Source organism: Misgurnus anguillicaudatus, chromosome 8 (genome assembly GCF_027580225.2).
Source record: "Misgurnus anguillicaudatus chromosome 8, ASM2758022v2, whole genome shotgun sequence".
NCBI lineage: Eukaryota > Metazoa > Chordata > Actinopteri > Cypriniformes > Cobitidae > Misgurnus > Misgurnus anguillicaudatus.
Window position 1 is genome coordinate 13,624,742 of NC_073344.2, and position 17,502 is coordinate 13,642,243.

Consider the following 17,502-nt stretch of genomic DNA (forward strand, 5'->3'; position numbering starts at 1 on the left):
CTAAAAGGGTTGTTTTTACTAAACCATTTAAAATATAAGCATAACTATCATTAAAGAGAGGACACTTTGAGCTTCATTTTCCAGGTTTCAAAATTATTTTAAGTTAAAAATTAAAGAAGTTAGACAGGCTAAAGTACATTGGCATTTTTTTTTTGCATAACATCTTTTTTATTACTAAAAAACTTAATGATAAATATGTGTGTGAAACCAAGAAATGCAATAAACCCAAAGCCACAAGTCTAAAAAAAGCTATGTTTCACCTTTGAGATCAGTAGGCCAAAAATGCGAGGGTTTTTGTAAGACTAGTGCCTTTTCTAAGTCCCAATCAACCCCAAAATAAAAGTTTTTTGTTTACATGCATACACGTTCGTTCTTATTATTATTTATCATCATGTTAGCATATAAAATGCAGTTTCCACATCAGGAAATAAAACGTCACACAAAGATCGTTGGATTTGTTATCTAATTGGCTACACATTCTGTTTATCAATATTTTCTATAAAGGCATTGGGGGAACGAGCGAGTCAAATGACGTCACAATTTTTGACGGTGCTGTTTGAATATTATGTATTATACTCCCGCCTACTTTTAAAAACAAAGTTTGAACACGGGTTTGTGTTAGTTTGAACCTAAAGTGTAATCTCCTATACAGTGTTGCGATGTAAATAGTCCTCAGATTGTATATTATATTCTATTACAAGACGTTCATGTGAAATCTGATGTAAACAACGCACTATATATCTATATTTCATGGATTATACGCATTTGTGGACAAAAGTGGTCATTGGATGTATTCTATTAGATGGTCTTAATGGGTTATTCACACATCTGAAACAGACTGGACTGGACTCTTGCATGTTGCCATCTGGAATACTACATTTATGATGCTAGAGCATCTGTATCTCAAAACAGAGTCCATAAACTGATGCTAAACCCGTATACCTTTTAAACGATGTATAGTAATGTTAATATTGTTAATGTTTGTAGACAGTAGGCTATATAGATATTGTAAGCAGCGTTAAAAAAACTCTTGACGCGAATTAGCGCGAATAATGACAATGTTATTACTCAGTTATTAAAATTACTTATTTTTATAAATCTCACTTTAAGGAACACTGTCGTTGACCAAATTCATCTTCCATACACTTAGAGGACAATATTGTGCCGTTTAATGGATTCTGCCAACAACGCAATATTTCTGAATGACGTTACGCTGGATATTTGATGAACATATACATGGCGAGAGCATTCGATTGATATCATTATCTCATTTTTGACGGAGGTGGCATTTAGCAGCTTTTCATTTAAACACCTCATATTTTCATTTTGGCCGTTCTATCTCTTTAAGAAAAAAACACATTGATGGACATATTAGAGAATGATTTCATCACTTGTACCTTCTACAATCTCCTCCTGGTCATCCATGAAGAACTCGCTGAGTTCTGGCCGTTTTGGTCGTTTCAGTGTGTTAAGCAGCTGTTGGATCTTTGTGGAGACGCGACTGGACACAGGAACACCTACACCAGAATTAGGGTCCAGCAGGGTGGGTTGAGACACACAAGCAAACACATACACACACTCTCAACTCACCTGGGTATTTGCAAATCGTGACTAGAGCTCCGAAAAGTATTTTGACACTTAAGCCAGATTTCACATAGTCGAAATTTCATAAAGATAACAAAATATCAAATAAAGAGCATCTGCAAATAAATTATGCTTTTTACAAATTACTTGTGAAGCAAATACTTTTTACAAATACAGTTTCCAGATCCCTTGACAGAAACGCAATATATTATACATAACTATATTATCAGTGGTGTATAAAGACCTTACATAATTAATTGTATTGTTTTTATTACCTTAGAATAAGCCGTTTTTATCTGCATACACCGCGGGTCCCCTTACATGGAAGTCGACGTCATGCTTCTACAGTAGCCCTAAACGGACAAACTGTCCTATAGAGCGCGTTTTATCACTACGTTGTCTCAGAAAACGACATGTTTGTCCTGTGGCATTTACGGTAGCTTCTCTGCGTTTCGAAATTGAGGTTGGTTGCAAATCGCAATCTCACAGCTAGATGCCGCTAAAACCAAACTTCATTTCGGGACATCTCTTGCTAAACAAAAGTACGTCATGTTTTAAATATCAATGCCAGTTTGTTTGATATTTTGCTATGTAGATTTTAAGTTTAATGCAATGACATTCATGCTCTTTTACACACTTCAAGCTTAAGTGTCCAAATGCCTTTTGAGGCCAGTGTGTATATTTATCCTTCTCACAGTGGTATTTTTCAGTCCTATCCAAAGATATCACATGAAAGTTTAAGATATCAAACTACACCAGAAGAAATGTGAATAATAAGCTCATATGATATTATTCTATACATAAAATGTAGGCAGAGTTATTAAAATTGTATGCTACAAAGGCTCAGAAATGAAAAACCCCACAAGTGAGCAAAGATGATACGTGATTTAGCATTTATATTTTTATCTTATTTTGTGTTGGTTTTACTTTGGTTTGTGCTGTCTCTACATAACAAACACACAGTATACAATCACAAACACAGACTCAAAGTGTAACTACGAGACATGTGTGAGTCTTATCACCTCTGCCTACTCTTCTCACTGACAGAGAAAAGCAACATGACACGAGTGGATAAAAGGCAGAAAAGAAAAAAGAAATGGGATGCAGTTAATGAGGAAGTTAAGCATTTCCTAAAGACTCATTTAAAAGTCCTTATTAACTCTTTCCCCGCCATTGACGAGTTATCTCGTCAAATTAAGAGAAAACATTTCCCTGCCAATGCCGCTTCCTTGACGAGTTTTTACAGTAATTTATAATACAGCTATTATCCACTAGGTGGCGCTCTTACCCAACTTATAAAAAAACTGAAGCATTCACTAATTCAAAAACAGTTAAAACTCTGTGCATGTTTTGATCATTGTTCTTAATATGATCTATAACAAAAGTTCTTAACAAAAATGCAATTATTTACAGATTTTTTTGCTTAAAATTTTGTATTTTTTAAAGAAACCTACCCATATTTCAGAGGTGATAAAAAAAGTGTTTGTCTGTTTGAAAGCAGAGGGTCTGCTCTTTCATTTCATATATTGTATGTTTATATCTTTATAGACGATAACTTTCTGGAAGGCATTTTGTGAAACTTATGTGAAAATCACAAAATAAAATACTGGCAGTAATTTTTAAAAAGCACTGGCGGGGAAAGGGTTAAGATGTAAACACAAAATTCTGAGAGACATGAGAAGTTATGAAGAGCACTTACAGTACAACTGACATACATTTGACAATGTATGTACATATACTGTAACACACAAATATATTTTTATCCCTCTTTTAAACACACACTCAGTACCGTCTGCTGTCTCCATCATGCTGGACCGGCTCTGTCCTCGACTCATTCCTCGCACCACAGCGTTGGTAGGGAGATCCACACGAGAGCCTCTGGCCTGAGCTTGGGATGGCACGTCAGGGGGCCCGACTCCTCCTCCTGGATCTGACCCGAATGAACAAACATTACTCTCTCACATTTAACTTTAAAACATTAAAGTTTAAAGTTGTCCTGTTAGACCCCTTGCAAATAGGTGCTAAAACAAAAATATTTTAAATAAAAAATGAAAAATGGCTTGTTTTTTAATTTTTATACAGCTCCTTGGAATACTTGATTTTGATTGGCTAGCTGTTGCTTGCTTCAGTCAAATATTTTTAATATAAATAAGAATATCCAAAAACTACAAGCACAGAATTAAATATTTTGTTTACTTCTGTATTTACATTATCCTTAATTTTTTTTAATAATATTTGAATACAGTTTTAAAAAGCCTTCTATTCCTTTTCCTCGCTTGTTAAATCATGGTGTAAGAAATACTGTTTCCAGGTCCACTCATTTCAATAGAGGATATTGTTTAAACAGCCGTTTATGAGCACTATTTATTCATTTGACACATTTAAGCAAAAATGTAATTTATTATAATTAATTTCATGGAATTACCAACAGCAATATATTAATAATTCGTAAAAAATCCAGGTCCAAGAGTTTATGTCTGGTCATCTCGGATTTTGTTATGGAGATAAAAATTAAAATTGGGTGTTTTTGGTAGTTTTTCATGATACAAGTATATATTTGCATGATTTTGTTGTTATTTTTCTATGGCATCTGTGAGCTGGACCCAAAAAGGGTGCATGACGTCAGACATAACAAGCGGATAGGGTTGTCCGCACGTCCACATTATCCTCAGTTTTCGCTTTTACTGCAGTAAAAATCATGGATGTCTTCGACTTCATCCAGCGCTGTGCAGACCGATTGCCTATGACATCATAGTATTGCGAGAGCAATGCAAAAGCAGTATCGAATCGCTTTAAAAGATGTCATACACCGACTGACTTTGTTATTTAATGAACATGATTTGTGAGTCCCATAGGAATGATTTTTAAACGGCGATGGATGTAAAGACTACAACTTCCATCATTCCATGCTACTTCACATCATCATCAAGCTGCGCCTTTGTTTTTGTATGGCGACATTAAGGGGCGAAAATTACATATTGTGCCTTTAAACTAAAACTGTTAAACTGCATATTTGACTGCTGTCCCAGGTGGTTTCATGTATTTCATATAATTATGAAGTCTCTTTTGCCTATCTTCTTAAAAAATAACATCATATTTATATTTTTGTCTAGTTGTGCTCTCTAATTGTTTGGCAATCCACCATGTAGTAAGTAGCGATGTACAGTTGGATTATTTTGTCCATACAAACCTCTTGAAAGTGACGCAATATTGTATCACCTTATTGCACGACTTGTTGTAATGCTTGTTTCTGATTGGCCAGACGCGATAAGAAAACAACCGTTTAAAACTAATAACACGGTATTAAAATATGAAATATTCCTTACCTTACTTATGAGGTAAATTGCCGTGTAAAAAGTGGGATAATGTACAGGCAGCCGGTTGTTATCGCAAAATAAGTGTGATACACAATCACACATAATACATTATCCCTTAGTTAAAGAAACTGGTTATAACAGGTCTTGTTTAAAGTAAAGAAATGCCCATAATCTTTCAAAGATCTGAATAACTTCTATCTCTGAAACTACTTTCTTTTTTGCAGATATCAACAATACTATGTGGGCAAAGAAAAATTATATTACCAGAAATGCTAGCCTTCTTTTCACAGCCTAATCCATTCCCAATAGATAAAATCAAATCCGACCCTACATTATTTTCTAATGTATACTCTGTTTCAAACAAACAAACAAAAAAACACTTCATTGTTGCCCTTACAAAATGCAATGTGTCTGCAAATGGCATTCCGTGTTAACAAAATCAATTAAAGGAAACCCTGCTATGTTAATGGAAGTCGACATATTGTCTAAAACTACTGTTAACATCTCCTGACTTTTTACACACACTCAGGATAAGTCATATGCAGGAAACACACACTCCCTTAATAAACCCTACTGAAAAATCCAGCTAAAACCAGCATAAGCTGGTAGCTGGTTTTAGCTGGTTTAAGGTGGTTTATGCTGGTCCTCCCAGCCTGACAAAGCTGGTCATGCTGGTGGGCCAGCTGGTATTCCAGCATGACCAGCTAAGTCCAGCTAGACCAGCTTAAAATGTGACCAAAACACACCTAGACCAGCTTGCTACACCAGCAAAACCAGCTTCCCACACCAGCAAAACCAGCTAAAACCAAGCTGGGGACCAGCTAAAACCAGCTCACCGGCTTGTGCTGGTCTTGGCTGGATTTTTCAGTAGGGAATACAGACTAGAATCAAGTGTATATTAAAGTATAATGGATGATCAGTCCTGAACACCATAGTAAACAGAACCAAGTCACAAACTGTCTTTATTTTATTTCAATCACCTGCTATGGACCAATCATGCATAAACTTTAAATACACAAATACATGAGAGAGTGAGGGAGGGGCTAGTGGGTGTGGCCTGTGGAGGGGGTGGAGGAAATCTGTACTTCACAGTAAATCTTACACACAAAGGGTAAAGTGAAAGTTGTTAACACACTTAATTTTACCTTTTCCTATTCTTCTCACTGACGGTCAAAAGTCACAAATGAACAAAAAAGAAAAATTTGACATAAAGAAACAACTGTTTATAAAGTAAAAAGTAAATAATTAAACTTAATTACCCGAATTAATTTGCAATACACAAAGCGTGTGTGGTAATGTGTGACACACTCACCAATACGTGTTGCAGCAAAGGCTTCAGCCAGAGCGGAGGGCTGTGAATGCGAGTGGGGCGGCTGAGCGAATGCAGGTGGGGGCGGAGCCTGCTGAGACTGGGCGGCCTGAGCAGGGCGAGACTCTCCATGAGAGAGAGTTGAGGATGCAGAGGAGGAGGTTGAGGAGGCGTGAAGAGAACTATTAATCCAGGTGTCTGGAGAATGCTGTGGCCCGGCACTTTCACTGGACACTGCCTCATCGTCAGAGGAAGAGGAGGAGTCTGAAAGTATGACAGTATGTAAATGTCCACTAGTACACAGTTTACATAGCGTTTATATATGTGTGGGGTCTTACCTGGCGGTGTGCAGTTGTCAATTGGTGACTGTACGTAAGCGGAACGACGTTTGGTTGGCATGGGCAGTGCCATCTTTTCCTCTTTATGCTTTGCCAATGCTGCCTGAACCGCCTCTGTATGAATATCTGACAAAAGAGGATAATAACTGAATTTGTAAAACACTTTCTAAAAGGCCTTTTTCTGCATTTTTTACTTACAAGCAGATGCCTTAACAGCTGTTTTGTATCCAATGTGACAGGGATATATATAACGATAAACATCCTGAGGTTAAACACTTTGCTCAAAAGCACAACAGTGACTGGAATCTTATTCATTTTCCGGTTCATGGGATGCTACTGACTGATTCAAATCAGCGACCTTTGTATTATCAGCACAGCTCCTTAGCCACAGGACAGACAATTTTTGTAAGGATTACATAACAAGGACATAAACATAAATAATGGAATGAACTCAATAGATCACTAAAGTAGTAAGTAGTTTAAAGGAAAACACCACTGTTTTTTAAAATATTTTATTATGTTCTTACCTCAACTTAGACGAATTAATACATCCCTCTCTTTTTTCAATGCGTGCACTTAATCTTTGTACAGCGCGTCGTGAATGTGTTAGCATTTAGCCTAGCCCCATTCATTCCTTAGGATCCAAACAGGGATGAATTTAGAAGCCACCAAACACTTCCATGTTTTCCCTATTTAAAGACTGTTACATGAGTAGTTACACGATTAAGTATGGGTGCACAAGATAAAATGTGCCAACTTTTAAGCAGATAAACAATATGAACTATAGTCCTATGAATGGGGCTAGGCTAAATGCTAACATATTCACGACGCGCTGTACAAAGATCAAGTGCACGCATTGAATAAAGATAGGTAATGTAATGTATCAATTCATCTAAGTTGAGTTAAGAACATAGTAAAATATTTTAAAACGGTGATGTTTTCCTTTAATACAAGAATAATAATCGCTCTGACAGATTTCCGAACATATCCCTCATTCCCCATTTGTTCGTTAAACAAACTGTCTCGCCCCAATGTCATACCATTGAATTAGCCAATGTTGCAATGTCTGGCTTGTTGGGAGAAAGAAGTCCCACAGAAATTATATTTAAATAAACCTAAAATGGCTTGATTGCACATGAAGATGAAATCGCAGTCATTGAAAAACCTGCATCGGGCCAAACAGCCTACAAAGGACCATCAATCCCCAAATGACTCACTTCACTCAGGCAACCATTTGGTCGACTATCACAGCAGATGACTAAATGGTTATACAATGATGTGGTGAAAGAACAGACAAATATTGCCATGTGGTGAAAATTACATCTCTAGGAACATTTTCACCTGTAAAGCTCTAGTATTGGTGCGTTCACACCAGACTTGAATGATACATTAAGAGCGAGTGATTTACATGTTAAGTCAATGCAAAAATGCAATAGTCATCCTGCGTCGCGAATGACGCGGCACGAATCGAGCGTTTCGGGTGTTTGACATGTGTTTGAAAATCTGAAATTTGACGGATATTCGCGTTAAAGGAGCGGTGAATCAAAAACTCAATTTTAACTTTCTTAATTTGTTATATAAGAGGTCATCATACTTAAATGAACATCCTGCAAGTTTCAAAGTAGAATTGAAACACCTCCCCATAACCAAAAGGACACGTCTACTTTTGTAGCCCCGCCCACAGCTTCGCGTGACACACGTGTGTCTGAACAAGTAAACATGTCTTTAAAGATTGACAAATGTAACCAAAATGACTTTTAAATACATTTTTTCTGAGAGACTTTTATTTTGACGCGGTGATCTGTTATGATACCATGGAAACGCATTTTCGGTTGTGGAAGAACCGCGTGGGAACAACACAGAAGCTAAATACTTCAATTCGTAGGCTTGGAACATAACATTAGCAATATGCTTGGATAAAGTTTGCTTTTGAAGAAGTTCCAGCTCGTGTGGGGAGTGTTTGTTAACGTTGTGTACACGGATTCATTTGTAAAGAAGTCGATGTTGGATTTGCAGAGAGACTGTGATTAAAAGCACAACTTATATTGGATCTGACAACAATGACACAGCTGCAGTATACACAGTAAGACATTTTACTTTATTTAAGTTACTGCGTTTCACTATTGCTTTGTTAGAAGAGATTGCTTGATATGTCCTGTTGTAACATCCGTGTCTAAACACGTTTGTTTGACTGTTTTAATTTACTAAAAACATTAAACGATTAATAAAGGTACAACACTTAACAATACGACTGTAATTAAAGGTAGAAATATACAAAGTTAGTTATAAGGAAGGATACTGTGTTGTATACGGTAATTTAGGCGAGTTGCGTTTGAAAGGTCAAACACTCAACAAAGCTTATTTTTTATCATATAACTGTGGTATTTAACATTACGTGAATGTAAAAGCAACCTCACAAGCACAATAGAAATATACAAAGTTATTGATAAGGATTTATCAGCCGCAGTTTAGATTCTGATGCGCGCTTACTGTGTTGTATACGGTAATTTAGTCACGTCGAGTTTTGTTTCTACTTTAATATACGTATTGTCATTTATGTGTATCATCTTTAGCACCCAGAATCTTTTGTGGCTCAAACATATTTGTGTTCGACTGCTATTTTTATCACATTAATGTTTTTAAAACAAGTCCCCACATGTAATGACGGGGAATGAAGCTGTCCAATCATAGCAGTGGGTGTTTACGTTCAGGTCTTCAATGCGGCCCGCCCCTTCAAACGAACCATTTCTCCAGAGAGCCACTAATCCATGTTACAAAATAGCCTATTACTTATTGCTTTTGATGTTTTTGAATGTAAAAACCACGCGAACATCATCAGTAGACATCAGACAACAGTATAAAACAATAAAATCGACAAATTCACCGCCCCTTTAACTAATCAGGACCTTGCTCTAGTAGTGACGTGATTAAGAAGTAGCGAGCTGAGGCAAAAATACGATGGGGGACAAAATCATTCTTGCTGTATGTGGATACTCGGAGATGTATGACACATTGTCGTACTTTTATATAAACAGGAATAAAAAGGATCTTGCTTGGAAGAAAGTGAGTGAAGAGGTCGAACAATCTGGTAAGTTGCAAAAAAATGCTCTTTACTCAGTTTAAGCTAAATATAAATAAATAAATATATATATATATATATATAGAGAGAGAGAGAGAGAGAGAGAGAGAGAGAGAGAGAGAGAGAGAGAGAGAGAGAGAGAGAGAGAGAGAGAGAGAGAGAGAGAGAGAGAGACTAAAAGCTAGCTAAAGCCGAATGAAGCAAATTTCAAGTGCGTTAACTCATGAAGCAAGTTAAATGTTCAAAATGTTCAAGCGTCCAAATACGCGCAAATATAGTGTGATTTATACGCATCATTCGCGTCTGGTGTGAACGCAAAGTAAGAAGTTTTGAAGGTGAAGTTTATTTTATTTAATGTTCAAAATCTTTTCTGTAAGCATTGTTAACTTCTGATTTAACCAGTAGTATGAATTTGGAGCGGGACCACCTGTTTGTCCAACCGATGGCACGCAAGTGTCAGGGAGAAGAAATTACTTGTTTGCGATAATGTTTCTTGTTGTTAGTGGTGCAAAAATTACACACTTCATCTTGATGTCTAGGGGTGGGAGATATGACCAAAATCTTATATCACGATAGGATTAATTTTATATCATGATAACGATATGGATCACGGTAGAGTTTGCTTTTTCTTTTAATAAAGTTTTTATGTTATTAAAATCTTTAATGCTATAAAATTTTCATAATTCTCACAAAAAAAACTTATACAAGCATAAAAAAGAAGACAAAAACAAACAAAACTCAAGCTTACTGAAGATAAAATAGTCAGTGATTAATAAGGGTAATAAATTCTTTTTCAGCTGTTTACTTTTTCTTAACTCTTTCCCTGCCAGCATTTTTAAGTTGACAGCCAGCATTCTTTATAAATTTTTTACAAAAGTTTAATGGCTTCCAGAAATATTCTTATACAATATATCAAATGTAAGAACGGACCCTCTGCTTTTAAAAAAAAAAGTTTCTTTCTATCTTTATGTGTTCTCGTTTTATCACCTCCAAATATGGGTAGATTTCTTAAAAAAAAAAAAAATTGAGCAAAAAGCTGAGGACTTTTGATAGAGATCAGATTCAAAACGATGATCAAACATAAACAGAGTTTGAACTGTTTGGTTTAGTTGGTTGCTTCTGGGTTTTATAAGCTGAGTACACTGAAAAAAATGATTCATTGAATTTAATCAATTTTTTAAGGTAAGTGGTTGCAATCAATTTATTTAAGCTACATTTCAACAAAAGTTTTATATTTTATTTTACGTTACTGATCTTTTTTGTTTAAATGTAGCTTAAGTGGGTTGATTGCGACCACTTACCTTGAAGAAATTGATTGGATTCAATTAATCATTTTTTTCAGTGTAAGAGCGCCACCCTGTGGATAATAGGGAAAATAGGGATTGCCGTAAAAACTTGTAATTGACAGGGAAGCATTTTCTTTTCTCTTAATTGAAGAGTTAAGACCTTAATGATTGTGTTTATAAGGATACTTGCAAAAACTGAAATTTTGCCAATTGAAATTTAAGGCCAATAAAGCAGCAAAAATTCTCATAATACGACTTGCGCACTCATCTTACACACAGTAGTGCGCGCATTTGCGTTTCAATGGCTTAAAAACACTTGTTTTAAAACTGCGGTGCTTGAATACGTGTTCAAAAGTAACGTTTTCGTGACCATACAAACAGCAATGTGACGTGGGTGCGTAACCTCAACGATAGCCCAAAATCTCTACCGGATGATATCGTTTTTTTATTCCTGTCCAGTTATCGCCCACCCCTTTTGATGTCTTACAAAGTGGAAGACGAAAATGAGATAAATAAAAAAGAATCGTGTTGCATGTCCTCATGCTGTTTTTACCAGATCTGTAGCGTTCATCTCTAGTTCCACTGCTCCTGTGCCGCCGCCGTGTGCGTCGTTGGCGAGAGGAGGAGGAGGAAGAGGAGTTCGAAGGGCCAGGGCCAGGTTCAGGTGCAGGGGCAGAGCTTGGACCAGGAGACTGTTCATCGTATGCTGGAGGCGGAGCCAAATCTGCAGCCATAGCAAAAACAAATACATTACCTCAACTATTTTTTAGATAAAGTGAGTAGGTAGGTATGACACTCTACACATGACCAGTAGAGGGCATTGCAAATGGATTTTTGGACTAAAACCCTCAACCTCGAGGGAAAGAGCCTGAGAAGATGTTTCATAACCACATTAACATATGAGTCAACTGAGAAAAACAAGCAGAGAGAATAACATGGCAGAAAAGGAGATGGATGCACTAGTATGAATAAGTAGGATAGGATAACTTGTGTCGTTCTTACTTTGTGTTTGTGCCAAGTAGGGTGCTAAAAGTTTGGCCCTCTTCTTCTCGTATCCTTTTTGTGTGATGTCACCTTAAAAAATAAAGATAAAAGCATTAATAGCCATTCAGCAACATGTATACACCCTGTTTATACCTTTTATCTACTGGAATTACATTAATACATTTTGATTTTGGGGTAAGCGTCCAAATGCTTTGGGGACTACATTTATAATTTCTTTTTGTAAAACTATCACAGACTGTGGCACTAGAACAACACAAATACAAAAAGATCATCACATTTTACATTTCTCAACAAAATCTAATGGAATAAGTAGTAAATGCTGCATCTGTTTGCTTGCGAGTGTGAAAAAGAGCATAATGTGTAATCTAGTGGGATTATATGAGATCCAAAGAGCTTTGGTTATGATACATGTGGAGGGTACGCACCACAAAGCTCATTTCAACACATCCCCGAAGGGTAAAGATTTTACGAGAGATAACACAGATATTTATACTAATCCCATTGAAATCAAATTGGCCTTTACACTTAAGCTTCATGCTCACTGCAAAACGCAGCGTGTTGACAGTAAACAGCACAAATTCAAGCATGACAAAAGCGTTCTGTCATTCCCCGCAATTAAAAAGGAAAAACACAGAAAGGAGAAAAGAGTCGACCGCCATAAGTAATGCATGAGGGCCCAGCTGCACTATAGGATATTTTTAGCTTTAGTGGACTGCTCTATGATGTGTAAGTATAGGGTGGGTGTGTGTAGATGTGCTCAAGTTCATTTTCTTTACGAGTCTTTAAGTGTCTGGAGAAAAGCAATGAGTGAGATAATAGGTCAGCTTTTAAGGGATGTGTAAATGCATTACTAACTCAATTGCAATCTAGAAGGTTGTGGCCCGAGGTGGTCCAGTTTACACTTAGGATTAGATGGATTCTGATTGGTTGTTGGGAGAATGATGATAATGTGAAGTGAGCTACAACAGACTGTGGATTGGACTGGACTCATGACAACATCACATTGTAGACACATCATTTGACGGAAATGCAGACTGAGATTTGTCACACCCCTTTCTTTTTAATACAGCACCTATTTATATGTCACTGGTACTTTTTGTATACTTGTATACCATTATGCACACACTGTAATTATGCACATATACAAGAAAAACGACATGTGCATGCACACAAAACACAGTGGGGATGTTCTTGGCCATGAAGAGGGCAGTTGAAAGAGGAGGGCACTCCTCCTTTAGATAAAAGATAAAACTGCATGGGTATTAATGTTTCACTGTAATTATCAGGATGGTGAGCACTTTTGATGAAACAGTGCCTCTTTAAAAAAAACACATGCAACCAGTGGAATTGAATTACTGATTATTTAGCACCTACATACAGTGAGGAAAATAAGAACACGCTGCTATTTTGCAAGTTCTCCCACTTAGAAATCATGGAGGGGTCTGAAATTTCATCTTAGGTGCATGTCCACTGTGAGAGACATAATCTAAAAAAAATCCAGAAAGCACAATGTATGATTTTTTTTAACTATTTATTTGTATGATACACCTGCAAATAAGTATTTGAACACCTGTCTATCAGCTAGAATTCTGACCCTCAAAGTTAGTTAGACCTGTTAGTCTGCCTTTAAAATGTCCACTCCATTTATTATCCTAAATTAGATGCACCTGTTAGAGGTCGTTAGCTGCATAAAGACACCTGTCCACCCCATACAATCAGTAAGAATCCAACTACTAACATGGCCAAGACCAAAGAGCTGTCCAAAGACACTAGAGACAAAATTGTACACCTCCAGAAGCCTGGAAAGGGCTACGGGGAAACTGCCAAGCAGCTTGGTGAAAAAAGGTCCACTGTTGGGGCAATCATTAGAAAATGGAAGAAGCTAAACATGACTGTCAATCTCCCTTTGCACCATCCAAGATCTCACCTCGTGGGGTCTCAATGATCCTAAGAAAGGTGAGAAATCAGCCCATAACTACACGGGAGGAGCTGGTCAATGACCTGAAAAGAGCTGGGACCACCGTTTCCAAGTTAACTGTTGATAATACACTAAGACGTCATGGTTTGAAATAGTGCTGGGCGATAATTCGATAACGATAATTTTACCGATATAAACTTTTTCGATAAAACGATAAGGACAGTTCGATAAGTGATCGATAATGTTTACGCACTGTGAGTAATGTTGCGCAAGCACTTCCGGATGCGGCACGCGCTCTTTGTTTACCATAGGGTTTACAATCAGAGTGTCAGTTAGACTTGAATGAGTGGAAGATGAGGAAAGTTATTCATTTATTAGAGAGAGCCCTATGATTTTCGCGATGCAGATAACGCGGACGGAATCACGGAATCCAAATGCGCGGAAACATTTTCGTGTGTGTAATGTTGGACGCGCAAACAGGGTTCGTCAACACAGCAGACACAATAGGTGCAGTATACTGTACTTTCTTTCAGCGTCGGCCTTGCGCGCGGACACATCCGCACAGCTTTAAAAGTATATTTACAGGACATTCACTAATTCAGGAAACTGAGGAAAAACAGCAGATCCACCACTGCAGTGAATATATTGTATGCGTATGCGCTCCCACAGCAACGTGACGCTCTTGACATCCATTTATCAGCGTGTATAGCTCGTATATGTATAACACACGCGTGATCACTGAACTAAGTTTTCTTTTTTGTTTAAGTGAACATAAACAGCTGGATGTTACCTCAGTATATTAAAACTTAAAGTAGACTGTCTTGGATCTTAAAGTGACAGTAGCCTGCTGCTTTCTGTGTCAGAAATGTGTTGATTTCATAACAAATATAGGCTATTTACATTTAATACAGATGCCTGAACATTAAAACAAGATTTTCGTATTTGAATTTGTCATGTTCTGAATAAAAAGTAGTTTAAAACCATTATTAACCAATATTAAAATTTTCATTCAGGAGCAAAAATCTGCCTTTAAATTTGACAGGAATAAAGATTTGTTATTTATCATGATAATTATCGATATCGACTGATATGGAAAACATTTTCTCGATAATTTTTTGGGTCATATCGCCCAGCCCTAGTTTGAAATCATGCATGGCACGGAAGGTTCCCCTGCTTAAACCAGCACATGTCCAGGCCCATCTTAAGTTTGCCAATGACCATTTGGATGATCCAGAGGAGTCATGGGAGAAAGTCATGTGGTCAGATGAGACCTACGCCTACGATGCACCTATGATGACAATTTCAGACTCCTCCATGATTTCTAAGTGGGAGAACTTGCAAAATAGCAGGGTGTTCAAATACTTATTTTCCTCACTGTATTTGATTAGTAACACTGCATGCATTTATTGTGGGTTGTTGTGGGTGGTCTAACATGCTATATTTCATTAAAATATTTAAATTATTCAAAAAGACGAATTATTATATATGACCCCTATAGTAATTTGTGTTGTCATAAAAAAAGGCTGAGGCTGACCATAGACTGTAAAAAAAGATGGACAACGCCCGTTCGCTGTCTTCCATTGGTGAAAAGTGAAGCCGCCACTGTCCCGATACGGCGCTGATATCTTGGGTTTGACTCTGCGCAGTTGGAATTTCGGGACCAGTCCTGCGCAGTAGTGAGCAGGAAGTAAAGCCGCGAAATCAAGGCCTCGCAGAATGCGCATAACACAGCTGTCAATCATGATGTAACACCACCGTTTTTATAGCATTAAATAACTAACTTAAAGGAATAGTCTACTCATTTTCAATATTAAAATATGTTATTACCTTAACTAAGAATTGTTGATACATCCCTCTATCATCTGTGTGCGTGCACGTAAGCGCTGGAGCGCGCTGCGACGCTTCGATAGCATTTAGCTTAGCCCCATTTATTCATTGGTACCATTTAGAGATAAAGTTAGAAGTGACCAAACACATCAACGTTTTTCCTATTTAAGACGAGTAGTTATACTAGCAAGTTTGGTGGTACAAAATAAAACGTAGCGCTTTTCTAAGCGGATTTAAAAGAGGAGCTACATTTTATGGCGTAATAGCACTTTTGGGAGTACTTCGACTCGGCGCAGTAACACCCTCCCTCTCCCATTATGAGAGGGAGAAGGGGAGCGGACTTTTCAGGCGAGTCAGAGTACTCCCAAAAGTGCTATTACGCCATAAAATATAGTTCCTCTTTTAAATCCACTTAGAAAAGCGCTACGTTTTATTTTGTACCACCAAACTTGCTCGTATAACTACTCGTCTTAAATAGGAAAAACGTTGATGTGTTTGGTCACTTCTAACTTTATCTCTAAATGGTACCATTGAATGAGTGGGGCTAAGCTAAATGCTATCGAAGCGTCGCAGCACGCTCCAGCGCTTACGTGCACGCACACAGATGATAGAGGGATGTATCAACAATTCTTAGTTAAGGTAATAACATATTTTAATATTGAAAATGAGTAGACTATTCCTTTAAACATATGCTTGGCACTGACTGGCAAGTTTTTTTAAAAACGAAAATTCGCGTCTACCACGTCTAGTTTGCCACTTGAACATTTTGAGTTTACTCGTTTCATTCGCGCGTGAAAGTGACACATGAAATTCTAGTCATTGAGACATTCACGAGAAATTCGTGTCATGGGAGCGGCTTCTGCAGCTCTGTTTGCTTTCTGTAATCACGTCAGTACTATAGCAAGCTCCTGACGCGGCACGTTTTTCCGCCAAAGTTCAAATTTTTCAACTCGCACGTTTTCTGCGACAATGCTTAATTTGCACCAATGAGGCGGAATCGCGTCTACCGCGCCATGCTAAACGCCTCATTTGCGCCGCGAGACCTCCATATGCACGTAAACGCATCTTCACATTGACTTAATATTGAAATCACTCGCACTTGACGCCTCTACCGCGGCTGGTCTGAACGCAGCATTAGAGTCCAGATTTTTAAATAGTTGTATCTCGGCCAAATATTGTCTATCCTAACAAACCATACATCAGCTTATTTATTTAGCTTTTGGATTATGTATAAATCTCACATTATTAAAACATTGACCCTTATGACTTGTTTTTTAGTCCAGGGTCACATATAAAATTCATAAAACGACAAATATTAACCTAAATTGTTTAATAAAGTTGATCATGTCCATGCTGTTATAGATTTCTATGGTTTTACAGTATGAAGCATTAACGCTAACACAACAGAGACTAAACCATGCAGTCCCCCAGTGTATTTCTGTATTAAACACCAGACACTCTGACTGTGGGAAATTCGACTTGAAGCGGGGATGTGTGAGTGTTCCTGTGCAAGTGGGTGAGTCTGGTACATATGTGTGTGTAATATACAGAAAGAAAAAAGGAGAGCCAAAGACAAAAATATCTAGCCGTTTTCTTTATTTATTGTTTCCTTTTAAAAGCGTACTTCTGTCTGACCACACTATTTTTAAATAATGATATACACCCCCACCCCTTACTGGATCACTAACTATGAAACACTACAAAACACAAGAGCTCTCACAATAACTTTCACTCAAGACACAATACAGCGTTATCTTTCCATTGTGTGCTTTTCACACACACACACACACACTCACACACACACACACACACACACACACACACACACACACACACACA

General features: G+C 37.4%; 1 protein-coding gene across 4 annotated transcripts in view; it reads right to left on the reverse strand.

Moving 5' to 3' along the window:
• Positions 1-17,502, reverse strand: part of dip2bb (disco-interacting protein 2 homolog Bb) — a 53,167-nt gene that overhangs the window by 23,064 nt on the left and 12,601 nt on the right. For 2 of the 4 annotated variants that reach the window (XM_055213472.2, XM_055213470.2), the window contains exons 2-8: positions 11,916-11,987; positions 11,467-11,637; positions 6,549-6,674; positions 6,214-6,474; positions 3,374-3,514; positions 2,607-2,624; positions 1,398-1,517 (exon numbers count right to left, since the gene is read on the reverse strand). In XM_055213472.2, the coding sequence (XP_055069447.1) occupies positions 1,398-1,517; positions 2,607-2,624; positions 3,374-3,514; positions 6,214-6,474; positions 6,549-6,674; positions 11,467-11,637; positions 11,916-11,987 (909 nt within the window). The remainder of the gene's footprint in view (positions 1-1,397; positions 1,518-2,606; positions 2,625-3,373; positions 3,515-6,213; positions 6,475-6,548; positions 6,675-11,466; positions 11,638-11,915; positions 11,988-17,502) is intronic. The other 2 variants (XM_055213473.2, XM_055213471.2) reach the window with 1 other exon arrangement.